General features: G+C 38.1%; 1 protein-coding gene across 6 annotated transcripts in view; it reads left to right on the forward strand.

Moving 5' to 3' along the window:
* The window catches only part of LOC306886185 (estrogen-related receptor gamma), a gene marked incomplete at its 5' end in the record, with an annotated part of 84,122 nt that overhangs the window by 42,985 nt on the left and 23,102 nt on the right, over window positions 1–18,035 (forward strand). For 4 of the 6 annotated variants that reach the window (XM_079443109.1, XM_079443108.1, XM_079443106.1 and 1 more), the window contains 2 exons: window positions 11,142–11,252; window positions 13,993–14,175. In XM_079443109.1, the coding sequence (XP_079299235.1) occupies window positions 11,142–11,252; window positions 13,993–14,175 (294 nt within the window). The remainder of the gene's footprint in view (window positions 1–11,141; window positions 11,253–13,992; window positions 14,176–18,035) is intronic. The other 2 variants (XM_079443107.1, XM_079443111.1) reach the window with 1 other exon arrangement.

An 18,035-nucleotide genomic window follows, 5' to 3' on the forward strand; every position in this document is an offset into this window, starting at 1 on the left:
TATACATTTCTTTATTATTATTATTATCATCATCATTATTAGTATTAGTATTATTAATAAATACAATTATATTCTATTATTATCAGTCTGATAGCAGAAGCAGATAATTTCAGGACTTTTTCTACAATATTTACAATGCTATTTATATAAAGTATATTATATAATTGATATCAGCACATGATATCAAGGTTTATTTTCCCCAATTTAAATAGTTTTTAGAGGTTACTTTTGAAAGTTTTTATTAAAACAAAAAGCAAAATAGTATGTTAGCAACTATCACAAAAATCAGCATCACTGATTATTATAAAATAATGTGGAATAAAAGAAACTGAAAGAAAGAAAATGTGATACTTTGTAGGTGAATCCAAGCAAGCTGCGACGTCAGGAATAGACAGCGTGGTTGCCACGTCAGATCACAAATTATATTGTACTTTGACAGATTGTAGCCTTGCTTTACAAGTGCAGTTACATCTCATTTGTCACTGTTTGATCTGTAAGTGTGGCTACAGGAAAGGAAGGCCCTCCATCTTGCCAGAAATTGAATGGCTGGGAGACGGACGACGGCCGACAGCCACCTGCCCACAGACCGCAGCGCTGATCTGTTCTCATTTACTCCACCATCAGGCCAGATGAAGGCACAAATCGCTCCTTTGGATCCCGCAATGCTGGCCACCACCTCCCCTGGCTGATATCTCACCCCTACACACCCATGTGCTGTTAACACCTCATTCTGCCTTGGCTTTTGCCCACCATTGGGTGTCTCTTTGAATTAAATGGAGACCTCAGATGTAAACACTCCTTGATTTTGAACTGATGCATTTTTCTCCAAAGCTAGTTCTCCCAGGCAAATTTGTGTTTCACAGGCATACTTTATGATTTAAATCCTGTTTAGCAAATTAACCACAGTTTTTCGGCTAACTCTTGTGTCCTCAGAGAACTCCTCCTTTGGGATAGCAATGCCTGTGTGTTTTTTTTTCCCACCACGGTTTTAATTTATTTTGCTCTTTGTTGAATAGCGCAACTAAAGCTAAATTTGTCATTACAGTGCCTGGTGCATCTTTTTTATTAGTTTGTTTATTTACTCTGATTTTTCACGTATTCCTTCATTATTATTATTATTATTATTGGTTTTGTTGGTATTGGCAAATAGAAGAAACAGATAATATCAGGGCTTAATTTTCTCACTTAAATGGTTTACTTTTTAGTAGGATTAGTTAGAATACATTTATTGAATACTTTTATTTTACTGTTTAAATATTTTTAAAGCAATGATTTGATTATTTATTTAATGTTATTGATTATTAATATTATTATTTATGTGTATTCATTCACATAGATTTTTTGGGTGCTTTCATACAATTTTATATAATAGTAAATTATTATTATAATAAAATAATCATGCATGTTTGTAGATGTCATGGGTTTTAGTCCAGAAAAAGACATGGGCCAAGGGGGGCATGTAGAGATGTTGAAAGAGTCTCAGTCCATTGTGTGGTGTTAATTCGCTCTGCTCTGCTTGCTCCTGGGCAGACCGGAGGCCTGGGTAAATTCAGTTTGAACACGGCACATTGTCTAAACATATCGGCCTGCCAATCAGTCACCCCGAGCCCTGATAAGAGCCGTCTTGTATTATTGAATCAACAATAGGGCGGCTCTGCCGGCAGGAAGATAACACACGCTTATTTCTCTTTAAGTCTCGGCAGAAGAAAGGCGCTGTCCACATCCACCTCATATAACTGCCTCAATTACCATAAAAACCACTGCCGTGCCCAACCTCGCACATGCCTCTGCTGCTGTGAAGGAGCCCGCCGTACGTGTCTGTCTGTGTGTGTGTGTGTGTGTGTGTGTAGGGAGAGGGCCATAAGATAGCACTGTTTCCAATTATGAATTTCAACATTTCAATCATTTGGATGACATTCCATCAGCGCTCAGCACCCCCCTAAATTTTCAGTGTCCTTTATACTGGGGATCCTGAATGAAAGATGGGTCATAATAAAATTGTGCTCGCCTCTGAACAGCCATGACTCGATAACCAATAACAGCTTTACACAAGTGACACCATTCCACTCACAAACGCCTTTTCCATCGCTCCGTTTGTGTTTTTTTCCCCTCGCAACGCAAGCACAAACATGTCAATTTGACCTGGACGCCGATCCCCTTTCTCTCTCTCCAATGTACGTGGCCGTTTGAAGTGGGAAATCCGATGGTGATCCAATCACAAGTGATTCCAATATCGGCAGTCAGCAATATTCCTCCGCCCCAAAATGATCGCCGTTCATCACTTTGTCTATTAAGTCAGCCATGCATTTGGCAGGTTAGCAACAAAGCCCAGAAAGAGACGCAGCCAGCCACGACTGGAGTTTCTGTGCTGAAATATCACACTAAATTTGTCCGCATCAGTCAATGCCCACTCACTAGCTTCAGCCCACTGCAGTCACATGACCAGGGCACCTGCAATTCGCTTCTCTCTCGTTCTCGTTTTAAGCAGTGTTGAGAATGTACAGGGCATGACACAATAATTAAAGTAAGTAGATAACTCAGTAATTCTCTCCGGATTTTGTGCGGACAATGAGCGGGGCTCCCTCTCTCCTATCTCTTTATTTTCTCTTTGCATCTCCTTTTTCCTCCAGCTCTGGATCTGCCTGTGTGTAGGGAGAGGCAGCCAAGCACCGGACACATTTCATTAGGATCACCCACTCCTGCTCCCCTTTTAATATTTGAAGGCTCATTTGTTAAGTGGGAATGGTCTTTTCTCCTTGTCCCCCCCCCTTTTGTGGGCTTTGGAAATATAATATTCAATTTTTAACTTGATTCATTTAGATTAAAATCATTAATCAGGACTGAAAGTGAGTTAATTTTCTGGGAAATAAATGAGCTTGTTCGGATAGCTCTTTATTAAGTGAGAGGTGTGTGCAGAGGGGTGGGCGGTGATGGAGGAGGGTCTCTTTCAGGTACTATACGATCGAGTTTTGGCCCAAAATGAATGAGTGAGAGAGATGCGGTATGTTGGTGGGCTTATCCTGTGATTTTGTGCATCCAGATGCATATGAATTTCCATAAAATTGTATTAAACTGTGTCTCAAATAGAATATCTTGTTTTAATTGTGCTTTTATGCTTTTACAATTACTTGTGTACACTTGTGTCATTCGGTTATTTTATGTAAAGGTCTTACGGATATTCACATTAAAACTGAAAAATCCTAATTTAAATAATATTGTATTAAAAATATAATTTCATGTAAAAATATTAGGACCATAAACAAAAAAAGGCAGCTGAAATGAAATGACATGAAAAAAATGACTAACTATAATAGGTTATATTATAATAATATGTTATAATTCAGAAAAATACAGTTATTTGTTACAGTTATTCAACTTTTTTCAGAAGCAAATATATATAGGTAAACTTAGGTTCAAATTTCAAGTTGATTTTAAATCGACTTAAATCAGCTAGTTCTTGCAATATATTAAAATGTAAAAATATATATTGTATTTATAAACACTATTAACTATTATTTAATGATATTTTATAAATTATTATTATTATTTATGTACATTTTGGCATCTATTAGCAGCTTCAGTGGAAATGCACTTATAAGATTAATTTCTTTCATAACATTTCTGGTGGTTTGAGTTGTTGTAAGTATAGGTTTTGAGAGGATTGGGGTCTTTTTTTTCTTTTAGAATGTGGTGTTGATTTGTGCTCACTGTCTAATCGAAACAAACTGCTAATACCCTTTTTCGGAACACACAACGACACATGCTCTCCCTCACACCAAACCTGACTTGTTTGTCAAGGTGGTCACGTCTGTTTACTTGCCGGTGGTCAGCACATTTTCAAAGGATGCAAATCCTTGTCAAGGGCTAAGCCGAGCATGAGCGGAAATCTTTCACCATCAAAAATTCAAAGCATCGCTTCTGATATTCCAGAATTCAAAGTACCACCCTCAATGTTTAATTTCAGTAGCTGGCCAATCAAAAGGCAGAACCCAGACGTTATTCTGAGTTTGTTTGTTTTTTGGTTTTTCTGTTTGGGAATTTGAACATTTCAAAGCTCAAGACAAATGCTGTCAATATTTGCTCCTCAGTGTAATTACATTATGGAGAAACTCAAGGGGAGGCGATTGTGCCAAGGGAGTGGGGGGGGGGGGGGGATTTAACAGGCTTAAACATCAGAAAATCAAATAGAAATCCACATTTTATGCATGAATGGCACCACAGAGTGCACTTGTCCCACAGCTTAGCAACCAACATTTACAGCAGCAAAGAAAATAAATTCTCATTGGATTAAGAGGAAGATTCAGTTGACAGTGTGTGTCTACCCCCTCTCTTTTCTTCTTGCTCTCTCTCTCGCATCGTCCCGGTGAAGATTTAATAATTCATTCCTGTAGATCTCAGGGGATCTGGCAACCAGCGGTCCTGTTGCTCGCCCATGTTCATTTGTCCGTGGGCCATTTGCATTTTGTGTGTAAACATGGCCGATTGCAATTGGGATTCGCTCTTTTTCTCAGAATGGGGTGTCCCGCTTGCTGGGCTGGACTCAGCACTTGAGACACACTTTGTTTTGCCCTTTGCCATAGGTCACAGTTATTTCCACATAAAAGCTCATAGCATTAATGGAATAGACTGGAGGATGTGGGCTTCGGTGAAATAGGAAAGCTGACGTTGACAAAAACAACTTTGTCCCAAGGTTATTTTCGTAAACGAAAACTAAGACGAAAACGATTGATGGAAAAAAATTTGTAAACTGAAATAAACTAAAAATTTCAAAATAATTGAAAAACTAAAACGAAACGAAACTAACAACAGTTATTGAAAAGCTAACTGAAATAAAATAATAATTAACAAAAATAAATAATGGTTTTCGTAATCATTACGTTCTCACCTCTTGGCTGAAAAATATATGAGCTGTGTGGCGGTTTAGGGAAATACCTGTAAATGGCGCATCTCTGACGGAGAGACGCAAAGCGGTTTAAAGCAGTGTCCTGCACGGGTCCTGTTTGGTAAACATGTACCAGCAGTACTTAACAGAACACCTGACCCGTTATCCGACAGCAGCACTAACTTATTTCTGTACCCTACCAGACCAGAACCATTTGACATAAAGACCGAGAGTCGCAACCCGAACCGGACCCGCATTAATCAACAACATCAGGAAGGCAAACTTATTTATTTTCTCATGTAACACAAGCAATCAAAACAACATTAGGCAAGTTGGTGCTTTGAAGAAAAACAGACACGCAACATGATAATTAACAGAAAAAAAAGAGATGAGAATGCACCTTTCTGTAAACAATACAAAACTTGCTCTAGCATCTTGTGATCACTGCCAAACTTTCGAACAAATAAATATGCATAGGCTAAATCACATCATACACACGCTTATAATTCTTCATAAATAAAGAAAATAACATATTCAAATGTGAGCCTTTAAATAGGCCTACGATTGCCGTTATTAGTGAATTTCATTAGTCCCACACAGTTATGATTTATGTGCGGATGTTCACGGAAAAGTGCGCAAGACACGACAGTTGCAATATCACGATTATGGTTAAATAAGAATAAAAGACATATAACCAAATTAGGCTACGTTTATTTTCATAATAAATATCTCAACACACCATTAGATATGACATTAAGCGCAACTTGTGTAGATTTATGTAGTAAACTTCCTTTGGTGTATATTTGTATACTTTTACCGTCTATCAATCTCAGCATGGGTTAATTTTGTCGCTAAACGTTTGCCTCACTAAGGTTAAATTATGCTAAGTCTTTCTTTGGCCTTCGCTCTGGAAGTGATCTGTTGATTCTGCTAAACTTTCATTAAAACTGAAACTAAAACGGAAACGAAACTATATAAAACTAAATAAAAATGTGTTCACAAAATAAAAATTAAACTAAAACTAACAAAAATATTAATTAAACTAATAAAAACTAAACTGAATTTCTTAGCAAATTTGAAAACGATATTAAAATAAAACAAATTCAAAAATTCAAAACTATAATAACCTTGCTTTGTCCCCCTTGGATCTTACTAAAGTGAACCAGCAAGAATATGTGAATGAAGGAGGTTTGTGATATTCTTAGGCCTTGCTTCTAACGTATGAGAGAGAAAGAGTTAAGGTGAACATATAATAGAGTTTGGCAGCTTAGTAGACGGGTACTTTTACCCGGTGTTCATTTCTGTCAGCGCCTAATGACTATTAAATGTGCTTTCTTAAAGAGGAAGGTCACTAGGGTCCAAAATTAACACCCATCAAGAGCCAAATGTGAGTACAAATTGTCTTTGGCAAGTAAATAGTATGCAGTTACCAATGGACAGTACCTCAAACTTAGTACATGGTGTAAATTAAGTTGTAAGAATGATTGACTGAATTTTGCAGATGTAAGTGACAGCTTTAGAAAATATCTGTTGCAACTTGCACATCTAGTATTAAGACTTAAGAAGTAAAAAGTACTTTCAGGAGTTTATTTTTAGGGCCCAAGCCCTGGGGGCCCTATTGTTTTTCTAAGGATTTTTTTTTTTTTTTTAGCGAGTCTTAACATGCTCAAAAACTCAGAGGCTGGGACCCGGGTGTGGCACAGGGGCTTTATGGCGCCCCCTGGAACACAGTCAGAAAACTTGCTGCATATCTCATACATACTTGAACGTATACATATGAAACTGGGTACACATATAGATTTCACTGAACTGAACAACTTTCACACTACATGCCATAGGCTCCCCCCAACAGGAAGTGAGCTATTCAAGGTTTTCTAATTGAGTGATTGTACTTCACAACAATGCAGTAGTAAATAAATCAAATCAACATACTCTCCTCCTTATGTTTGGTTTGGTCAGTGTCTCCTTTTCCTTCTAGACATACTGTTGATTGAAGATCTATTCTAGTAGCCAGAGTTAGCTAGTTAAGTGCTTGATCCTATATATATATATATATATATATATATATATATATATATATATATATATATATATATATATATATATCACAGAGAAAGCTATACTCTTGTGATGCATAGCACCTGTAAAAAGAACTGAACTATCAGCACACGTTTGACGTTCCTGTGAACACTTAAGCCTTTGTTGAGTGGAAGTGGTGTAGTGTTTATGCATGTCAGCTGCAAGAAATTTGGCCACCGTATTTACTCTCCAGTGCCCCATCAGCCTTGGTCAAAACTACAGTCTCCTCGCCTCTTTAGTGTGTCTGCACGCATGCTGTTGACTACTAAACAAGAATAGGTGTAATATAATGATGTAAGTTCGAGACATCAGAATTCTCTGGCCACGTCTGATTAATTCGTCTTTTTTTAAAGTGGCACACGTTGCTGCCAGGTTGATTGTTTCTCTCACACTTCCCCGTAAATTTCTGCAGACGCCTTGCAAGATTCCACGCCACCTATGAAATTCAAAACAAGCCTTGTAAGAAGTTTACGGTCATCTGTGGGTCCTAAAAAAACGTGGGGGGAGGTGCGGAGAGGATAGTAGGATAAAACGAGGGAAAAGGGATTCCACCATGAAGCAACTAGTCTATTTGTCATCTTAATTAAAACAGTAAAATCTTGTAATCTACTGGGGATTTACAACAGTGTGAAATTAATTCTTCTTTTTTCCCAATTCCTCTTGTTCTGTCTGCCTTCATGAAGTGTGAGGCATTTGCAGTGAATCTTTTTAACAGCATTTCATGTCCTACTTAGTGCTAACGTATGAGGCTAATCAGAAGGTACATTTCAGAACATATAAATAATATTATTAGTGAGCTTTGAGCTGTTAATAGCAGAGGAACATTTTTAAAAAAGAGAGAGAGAAAAGTGAAGTGAAAAATATAGCCAAATGCATTATTTTGCATCATTTAAAGGAACCTATTATTTAAAGAGACAGTTCTCCTAAAAATTTGAGTTAAAATTCTGTCATCATTTTCTTACTCTCATGCTATCCGTATCTATATTACTTTATTTTTATAGTGTAACACAAAATAAAACATTTTTAAGAAGGTCCACGCTAATCTTCTGAGTACAATGAGAGTGAATAGGGACTGGGGCGGTCAACAGCCAAAAAGAATAAATAAGCATCATAAAAGTTCTATTCTTTTGATATATTATAGCGTTATGTTTGGAAATGACTGGAAATTAAATAATTATCGATTAAAAAAATCCTGCCTTGAAGCTGTTGTCTCCAATCACTTTCATTGTATGGAAAAGAGCAGCTTGGACAGTCTGCAATAAATATCTCCATGTGTGTTCCACTGAAGAAAAAAAAGTCAGATACTGATTCTAAAAGACATGAGGGTGAAATTATGTCAGAATTATTTTTTTTGAGTGAACTGTCTCTTTAAATGAACTCTTCTTGTCTTTCTTTTGAAGGAAACCCATAACATTCACATAAACTGTGTGGTAAGGTGTATTTGCTCTGTTCTGAGACTGTAACTTCAGAGTGGTTTTTGCGGTGTGCGTCCCATGAAGCAATGTTATTCATCAAGATCATTCCGCATGGGCCCTTAGATACGCCGTCAAACAAACAATCGGCAGCTCTTTGTATCTGCGTCTGTGTGAAACCCGACCCAGCGGCGCACCATGTGCAGCCAGGCGCCTGCTTGCTTTACAGTCATGTGGCGATAGAAGGTCTATCAGCAGACAGATGTATCCCAATGGTGTGAAGCCACATTCACCGTTTGTGGAGGGTAACGATCGCCCCTGGGTCGGCATCCCATAGCCGCATCTTAATCTTAACCATATAAGAGAAGCCACAAAGCTGGCTGCAGATCAGTAACAAAGGGTAACTTATTCCAATGTTGTTTGTTTTGGAGCGTGTAAATCCTTGAACGATCCTCCTTCACCAGCGAGGGAGGCTTTCCTAATAATATCCCACCGTAGAGGGCGTCTTTCAGGGTTGTGCTGCATTAATTCCTCATCTATTTCCAGCGCATTGCAGGCCTGTGAAGATGCAGCTCGGACACTAAACTTTATACACAGTTGCGCATCAGTTGCAGTAGGAAAAGTCAACCAATCAGGCAAATAAAAGAGCTATATATTTGACCCGCATTAACCTGGATGGCAGATGCAGGTTTTGTGAAGTAGTACAAAGATGTAAGATGCCGCACGGACTGCAGGTGATGCTATTAGAAGCATGTCTGTAGCAGTGAATTAGCCCAATAAACCCTACAGTCCAGGCACCCGGGCTGGAGCAGGATCTGGTTTCTGGCGGGGGCTTGGCCTTGTTAAGATGAGAGACTGTCAACATGTGAGAGTCGTGTGTTGTTGCATATTTCGGGTGCTGGCATCAAGGAGGCTACGCTAGCAATGTGACATCTTTTTAAGACCGGCATTCTCGTGGAAAACGAAGCCTGTGGGACGTGTGTTCCTCCGTGGAAATGTGAGCAAACAGGGTCACGGATCTGCTTTTGTCCTGGAGTACAATGTCACATAATCAACAACCAGCCAGGGTCAAAGTTAATTAACACTTATTATCACGCCGTCCCAAAATATGCCTGCATATGTAGTACAGTCATAGTGAAACACTGATCTATAAGAGGAAATATTATGGCTATGGTTACTATTTAGCTTATTTAGAAAGGCATCAAAAATAAAGAGATAAAGCGGTATTGATATAATGAGCATAACACACTAGTTGGTCATTGAAGCCTATATGACTGTGAATGTTATGAATGTGAAGTGTGAACATTATGAATGAAAATCTGCATAGTGTGATTTCAAGTTCATGTCATGGCAATGTTGTATCTCCATTTATTGTACACATCCCCAATCTATACTAGTCAAGAGTAATAGTAAAAAAAAAGATATAGGCAAGATATATAAATACATTTCTTCTGTTTTTTTTTTTTTATTTTATTTTAAAATATTTATTTTTAATTGAATTATTCCATTTATTTTAATTAATTAATTTATTTTTAGTTTATTTTACATAAAGGCTGTTATATTATGTTATATTATATTTATTATATTATATTATGCATAGTAATGTAGACCATTATTGGATTTGGGGGACCAATTAAAAGCCAACTGAAGACCAATTGTTTATTTGTGCATTGAAACCCATTTTAACTGACTGGTGATCGAAATATTAGGGAGAAATCCCTTGTGTTTTTGTATGTCAGCATCTCCATTGACACAAATAGATTCACATTTAGGTGAGTTAAAATGTAATCAGGTAAAACCCATGAGCAGCACTCCAAAATTTCAGTCAGCGCTCTTCAATATGAGAAAGGTGCATCTCATTGTTAAATTATTCAGAGAGTGTCAGGCCCTGAAAGCCCAGCGGAGGTGGCGATTGAGCGCCATTCAGATAAACGAGAATTCCAGTGTTTTAATTGTGAAACGAGGGCCGGCCCACTGGGCCTTCATGTCCATTCCGTTCCTCTCCAGCATGCAACATGAAACGAGTCCTGGGCCACCTTTAAGTGGTTTCCACGGAAACCGCCCATTCCCTGGAGAGGTTTGCATAATTAAATTAAGGCTCTTTTGTATGTCAATTAATTAAAAGCAGGGACAGGTCTTTAAGGCTCTGCACTCATCAGAATCACGGGTCGCGATGAATGGATTTAGAATGTTTTCACAACCGTTGCACCTCAATAAATTAGCCACCCATCACACTTTATTTGCACTCTTTGTGGGGGGAAAATATTGATGGGAGCTTTGAATGATGAAGGAGAATGGGACGCCTTTAAAGACACGGTGAGGTGCTTCACGCGAGTACTTGAGTACTTGAACGCCTCTGCGCTCTTGAGTGTCTCCTGTAATTGACTGTAACTTTTGAGGATGTGTGTTAACGCAAACACAAATGGCTCTCTGCTGTTTACCTGTTATTTTTCCGTGAGCTGAGTGCTCTAAAGATGCACACGCACCACGAGCGGAAGATGGGCAGGTGCGTGTCTGGATGTCACATGGAGAGAGCGACTGTGCCCCTGTCTGTCAGCAGCTGGTCATCTCCTGTCCACATCCCTAAAATGGCCACTGACAGCTGCCGTGCCGTTTATGGTGGACTCACAGCGGCCCGCTCCCCTCACAGTGCTTTTAAAGTGACAGTGCAGGTTATCTGACTGCTTTATTGAAAAGGATGTGTTTGTGCTAGAATGATGTGTGAAAAGTAAATGTTTTTTTTTTTCTTGTCTCTGCTTTTTTATCAGGTGTTCGACTGGACCGCGTGCGTGGTGGAAGACAGAAGTACAAACGCCGGATAGATGCAGAAAACAGCCCCTATTTGAATCCTCAACTGACTCTGCCGCCCAAAAAGCCATGTAAGAACATTGTATTTATTTAATATCTTCACGTGTTTTTCTTAGATTTTCTTAGCCTCAAGAATTTTTTCTCATACAAATACATACACTTTTTTTAAGCAACATTCCCATATATAGTGTAAAAATAAAATAGGTGCAAATGTTGCGTTGAAAAAAACCTCAAAAAAGGTTGAGCTCACACAAAAATTTAAATTCTGTCATAATTTACTCATCCTTGTATTGTTCCTAACCTGTATGACTTACTTTCTTCTGCAGAACTCAAAAGAAGATTTTTAAAAGAATTTCTTAGTATTTTTTTGGCCATACATGAGAGTCAAGGGGGTCCAAATTGGTTTTAAAAAAAATCCAATTTTGAACAAATTCTTCAAAATATCTTCTTTTGTGCTCTGCAGAAGAAAAAAGTCGAAGGTTGAAAAACAGTCAAACCATTTGTAAAAATTTCGACAAAGTTTGAGTTTTTTGTATCTGTCAAACCCGAAAAAAAAAGATAAAACACAGAATCTTTCACTGATATCTCAATGTCACTTTACAGTGACCTGCCTTCTTTCCAATTCACCAGGAAATTGGACAAAAAACAAGAAAGACAGAGATGTAGTATATGATAGAGCCAATCGACAAAGATGTTTGTGCATGTGTGTGTATGTTAGGGGGAGAGCGAGCGAGCGCAAGAGGGAGAGAGAGGCCTAATCCGGATTAAATCCAATCTGGCAAAGACATCAAACCCACAATACCGGAGCTTCCGCACTGTCAGACTGCTCTGCAAAGAGACAGCACGGCAGCGCTTAACAGATTTGTCCCTAAAGCCTTTTTACTTAATGGTAGCATATTCTCCTGGAATACAATATGCTTTTATGCATGATAGCAGTGGAAATAATCTTAATTATTACAGTGGTAGAAATCATTTTAGGAATACGGCGCTCTGAATAACCTTCTGCCTAATCCTACTGATCCCTCCTTCCAGGTTCAGGCTTATTTCCAGCCACCCAAAGCAACTTATTTTAAAGCTTATTCTCTATGTCCAGCTCCCAACCACTTTCATTACTTCATTTTTTCTCGGCTATTGTATGCTAGCAAGATGGGGACTTCGGGAGACCGTATAAGGGGGAGGCGATGGACCACTCATTGGAAAATGAACTGGACTAAGCTCTCAATATGGCATCCTTCCCACTTTTCAGTTTAAAGAGCCAGTCTGATTTTTAATTTGAGTTTGTTAACTCAAGAATTTGCATTTAATTTTTTTATGTACACATTTTGTAAGATAAAGAATCTGCCTTTATACTACCATTGTTGTGCTGATTTGAAATATCTCATTCAAACATAATACTGACAATCAGTTTTAAAGATTTTGGTAGGTTTTTACTGATTACCTACACAGAGAAATAACTGATTGAGTCTTGTGTTAAAGGGAATTTGCTTTGGTCGGAATTCCGTTTAGGATTTAAATATCTTTTATCTAACATAAATCCCCACTGATGTCTTCTTATTAGTCGGTAATCCAGAAAATGTCCACCCTTGCATGGGCGTACAGACAAATGTTTAGGTTTTGAATAGGGTTTTCGTATTTTAGTCCAGTGTCCCATTAATAGAGGCTTTTATCAGTCTGTCTCTGTGCTCGCTATCTTTTCTCTCATTCCTTTCTATCTCTTTCTCTATTTTCACAAACAGTGAGAAGTAGCCATGGTCCCAGCCTACCTGATTGATTATTTGCACATAACAAAGGCATGGGCTTTGGAAATTGGGTTGCATTGATTCTAATTAGGGAAACATTAAATAAGATTTACCTAGAGATAGCACTTACAGGCTCCCCCACTCCCTGGAGTAGCAGGGCTGGGCTGATTGATCCATTTCTTCCCCTCCTCCAACACACACACACACACACACCTCAGAAGTTAATGCTTTTTAATTTAGTGATCCGTTTTGTCCTCGGACCTCAAACACAGATGCACTGGGCTCAAAGTGATTCCTCTGGGCCTTGCAAAACACACAGACACGCACACAGAAATTGCAGTGCTGTATTTGGGTTCTGTCTGTCTTATCATATTGCATTGACATTGATGATTAAACAGCAAATGAATTCATTTAACTGTAAGGGTGTCGCTAATTACCTATTCCAATCTCCCTCACCGATGCAATCCGATCTGAAATGTGTGTCCTTTCTCTCATTAGATTGACAGAATACCCCGAACACTAATCTATATATGCGCAATTCACAGCATAATCCACAATGAGAATCATCAGATGGATGTAAATAAAAAAAACAGCAGTGGTTCTCAACCGTATTTTATTTTATTTTATTTATTTTATTTTTTATTTTTTTCACCAAGCATTCAAATTCCATTATTTTGGATAAATTTTATCAGTCCGGCATAAAATTCCCTTATTACTTAAAAAAAAAAAAAACACACACAGATGATTAATATTTGGTACATTCTGATATGCAAATAAATTAAAGCAAAACTTGCGAAGAGCCACTGCTCTGCACCATTAAACTCTCTCCTAACCAATATACAAGTAACCAAAAAAGCTTTTATTTTCGATTATAAAAAGCACCAGGCATTCATTCCTACACCAAAAACAGCATTTTCAGAACCACAAACACCATCTTTCCGCCCAGAGAAAACAACTCTGCCAATATTTCATGTTATCTGATTGCTTTCTTTGCAACTGAACCAAACACTATATGACCTTGCTGGTATAATCCCAATCTGTTTCTTTGTTCTCCCTCGGTGTTCAAATACAGTCCCCTTTGGCTGCCTTGCAGATAACAAGATTGTGTCTCACTTGCTGGTGGCGGAGCCTGAGAAGATCTACGCCATGCCTGACCCCACCGTGCCCGACAGCGACATCAAAGCCCTGACCACGCTCTGCGACCTGGCAGACAGGGAACTGGTGGTCAACATTGGCTGGGCCAAGCATATCCCAGGTAGGACATGACCAGAGATAGAAATTACACACAACTACTGGCAAACTCGCAGTGTGAACCATGGATTGAATGGTCTGGGGGTAACACATTCAGTCTAGATGAAAAATTGCAAACCAGATGTTTTATACAGGTCTAAAAAGTCAAATTGGATATTAAATATCTGATGGAAATGTCAGTTTAAACATGAACATTTATAAAAAAGCAACTCCATAAACAGTGGTGCCCACAAGTCTGACAATGCTACTATTCATTTCTAATAAAAAGAAGAAAAAATTCATTACAAATGATAATTATAGCACGTTACAGCTTAAATTGCCAATCATTTTCAAATATTTCAAATATCATTCATCCCAAATATTTTTATTTTATTTTATTATTCTTATTTATTTTTCTGTATGTATTTATAGAGATATAAAATACATAAAATATTTATTATATTTATATTATATTTTTCTATTTTTATTTCTATTTTATATATAATATTTTATCATAATGTTTGATTGTTTTACATTTTTATGTATCCTAAAACTTTCAATTTATTTTCAGGTTTAAATTAAATTTTAAATTCTACAGTTTCAGCATAATCAGACTTCTGTGCTTCACTGTATGTGCAAATTCTGAACAAAAACTGTAAAGTGTGTTTGAGTAATTGTTGTTTTCAGCAAGTGCAAAACGGTCTCCTGAACTGTGAACAAAGCTGTGCCTTGTCAATCAAGGGCATTTGCCATCACCCAGGCCACCAGTGACACGTTCCTTAGGTCAGCATTTTTCCTCCCTTTGTGACAGCAGACAAGGATCAATTTGTTTAGTTTTAGCTTAAATCCTTCCTCAGTATAGCACGATATCCACAGGAGTGGAGGGGAGGCATTTTCTCCTGCTGTTTCGGCCAACCAGCAGCCTTGTTGAAAGGATTCCTGACATTAGCCATGAACGATTATGGCATGACTGACCATGATTGAGACAAGTGTCCCCCCTCCTCTCTCTCTCTCTACTGCTGCTTATTGCACATCTCCACAAGACAGAATGAGGAGTTTCCAGTAATCTTCTTAACAAAGCCCTTCTTTTGCATTTAATCTGAGACGGCCCTGTGGTCACAGACAGTGGCTGCCCACTTCAGCCCTCAGTGTTTGAAAAGAGCTTCCCATAGGTGACTGACTGTGGAGCGAGAGCAAAACTGAGGTAAAGAGAAAGAAAGCTCTCAAATCAGACAATAGTAAGAGTGGTTAACTTAGAGGAGGAGACGTCGTGGTAGTTTCACAGCATGTGAACATGCCCAGGTTCTTTTATGAGATTTATTCATCCACTTTCACTAAAGAAAAGAAACCACTCTTTTAACCAAAACATGTTAACACCTTTATTTGCTGCACAGGAAGTTGTGTTGTAGTTCGCCTTGTGCTGTAGATATGACTGTGCTAATACTGGCCCTGGGCAATAGTGCCACACAAGCCATAAAATGGGCTTAAAGCTCATCAGAGTGCCAATTTCCTGCCAGGCACGAGATGCAGGATTGGGAGGCTATTTCTGCTGCTCCATGCCAGATTGACCCAGACTTGCCCTGTGGATTTAATGGGATTTTCCCTGTGTGCAGGAAGCCACACCGCTGGAGCTTCTGGAATGTGGCACATTTGTGTACACAGTATAGTATATTAGACTGCATACTTGTAGTGTAGCATAGTATGATACTTATGTTAAATTATATTTTAATAGTTTGGATCAGTAATGTTTTTTATTTTTACATTTTAGTTTAAGAAATCAATACTATAATTCAGTAAGAATGTACTGAGTTGATCAAAATTGACAGTAAGACATTTATAATGTTACAAAAAATGCTATTAGTATACATATTGTATTGTAGCGTTGTATGATGCTTATATTATATTATAATATAGTTTGATAGTTAATAGTTAATAGTTTGGGATGAGTAAATGTTTTAAAGAAATCAATACTATAATTCAGTAAGGAGGCACCGAATTGATCAAATTTGATGGTAAAACAATTATAATATTACAAAAAAATGCTATTTCAAATAAATACTGTTTTTGTAACTTTCTATTTATTAATAATTCCTGAAACAAATGTCAAGATTTCCACAAAAAATATTAGGCAGCACCACTGTTTTCAGCACTGATAATAATAAATCAGCATATTTGAAAAGATTTATGAACAATCATGTAACACTGAATACTGGAAAAGTGGCTTTTGAAAATTGCATCACAAGAATAAATTACATTGTAAACCATATTAAAATAAAGACAAAACACCGTATTACTGTAAACAAATATTTTACAATATTACTCTTTTATTCAAATAAATGCACCCTTGGTAATCAAACTACTTCTTTTTAAAATAAATAAAAAAAAAAGTTTAATCCCAAACTTTTGAAGGGAAGTATATATTTATATGTACTATATTTATGGTATTTTATAATATAATATAGTAAGTCTAGTTTAGTGGAATGTAGTGGCCATTATTCAGAACTAGAAAGTTTTCTTGAAAAACATTTTATGTTGAAATAATACATTTATCTTGACACATATTTATAAAAAAAAAGTATCCAAGTTGTGGTGGAAAATATTCATTCAGTTTCACAATTCACTCATTATTGGCCAGCATTACTAGAAAACAAAAAATAGTAATAATTTTAGGCCCTCTGTATTTCATAGTACAGTAACAGAATTACTTTCCAGTCGTTTATTTTTGAAGGCTAAGAAGTATCTGTTATGTCCCAGGCTGTATATGAACTTCTGCCTCTCTGTATACATTTGCACGTTCATAGCTTTTTTTTTTTCTGCTCAGTGTTCATATGTTAGTTCATTTCGTAGGCCATGTCTGCTCGGAAAGCAAACAGAGGAGTCTCTCGATTGGCGTCAGAGTTCACATTCTATGAACGATTGCTCAGCAGAAGAGAGATGATTGTATGATTAGACCTCGGCAGGCAATTCTGTGTCTGTTTGAAGAGGAAGGAGCCCCCTCATCTCCGGAGCAGGTATTCCTGCGGCTCTCATCTCCTCCTGCTCCTCGCGCTCCAATTGCCACTGTATCCCGATGAAAATTTCCAATGAAAAGTGTGAGATTCAGTATAAAGTTCTCTTCTTACTCAAGACATTTTTTTTTCCCTGAGAGTGTTATATTTTTCCTTAACCTCACACAATCAGAAAGACACACAATAACGGAAGGGCTCTGTAAACGGCCTCCTGTTAACCTCCCCTAACCGCTCCGCCACAGCTCCATGTGCGCATTTCTCTCTTTTTCAACTGGTTTGTCTCTGTGGTTTCTATGGTACAGTAATTTTTTTTAATCAAATTGATGAAGGCCTCCATTCTCTCCGAGAGCCCAAACCAATTTATGGCTCATGATACGGCGGCTATGTTGCTAACAGACGTAACAAACTGTCAGCCTCTCACACAGAAGCTAATTTGAAGTCATTAGGTGTGCAGCGTACGGGCAACAATTTGTTACGGTGGTTAGGAGCGCCGCTGACATTTCTGAGCGCCTTCGCTTACGATCTGTCCTAGGCGAGGAGCAGCCAAATTGTAAACTAATTTAAACATCACTCAGTATTACTGGAGCTGCCGCTGCAGAGAGCTGGCGGATAATGAAGCAGTCTGTGTTTTGCGGAATGGAGTTAAAGACGCCTCGACGGTAGCTCCCTCCGCCGGCGGCGCAGACACGGCCGCTCCTTTCTGATTGCTTTTTTAATGCGCAGAGGCTTCGCCCCTTCTCCCTCCTCTGATCATTTACATGCTCGTATAGGCCGTGAAAACATTCGATATGGTTTACAAACACACTGAGAGAGGGTGCCTGAATAAAACCCCGGCGTCGCCCCGTTCCTGTAAGCCTGGCATTATGGGAGACGCAAG

Source organism: Barbus barbus (assembly GCF_936440315.1).
Source record: "Barbus barbus genome assembly, chromosome: 20".
Classification (NCBI taxonomy): domain Eukaryota; kingdom Metazoa; phylum Chordata; class Actinopteri; order Cypriniformes; family Cyprinidae; genus Barbus; species Barbus barbus.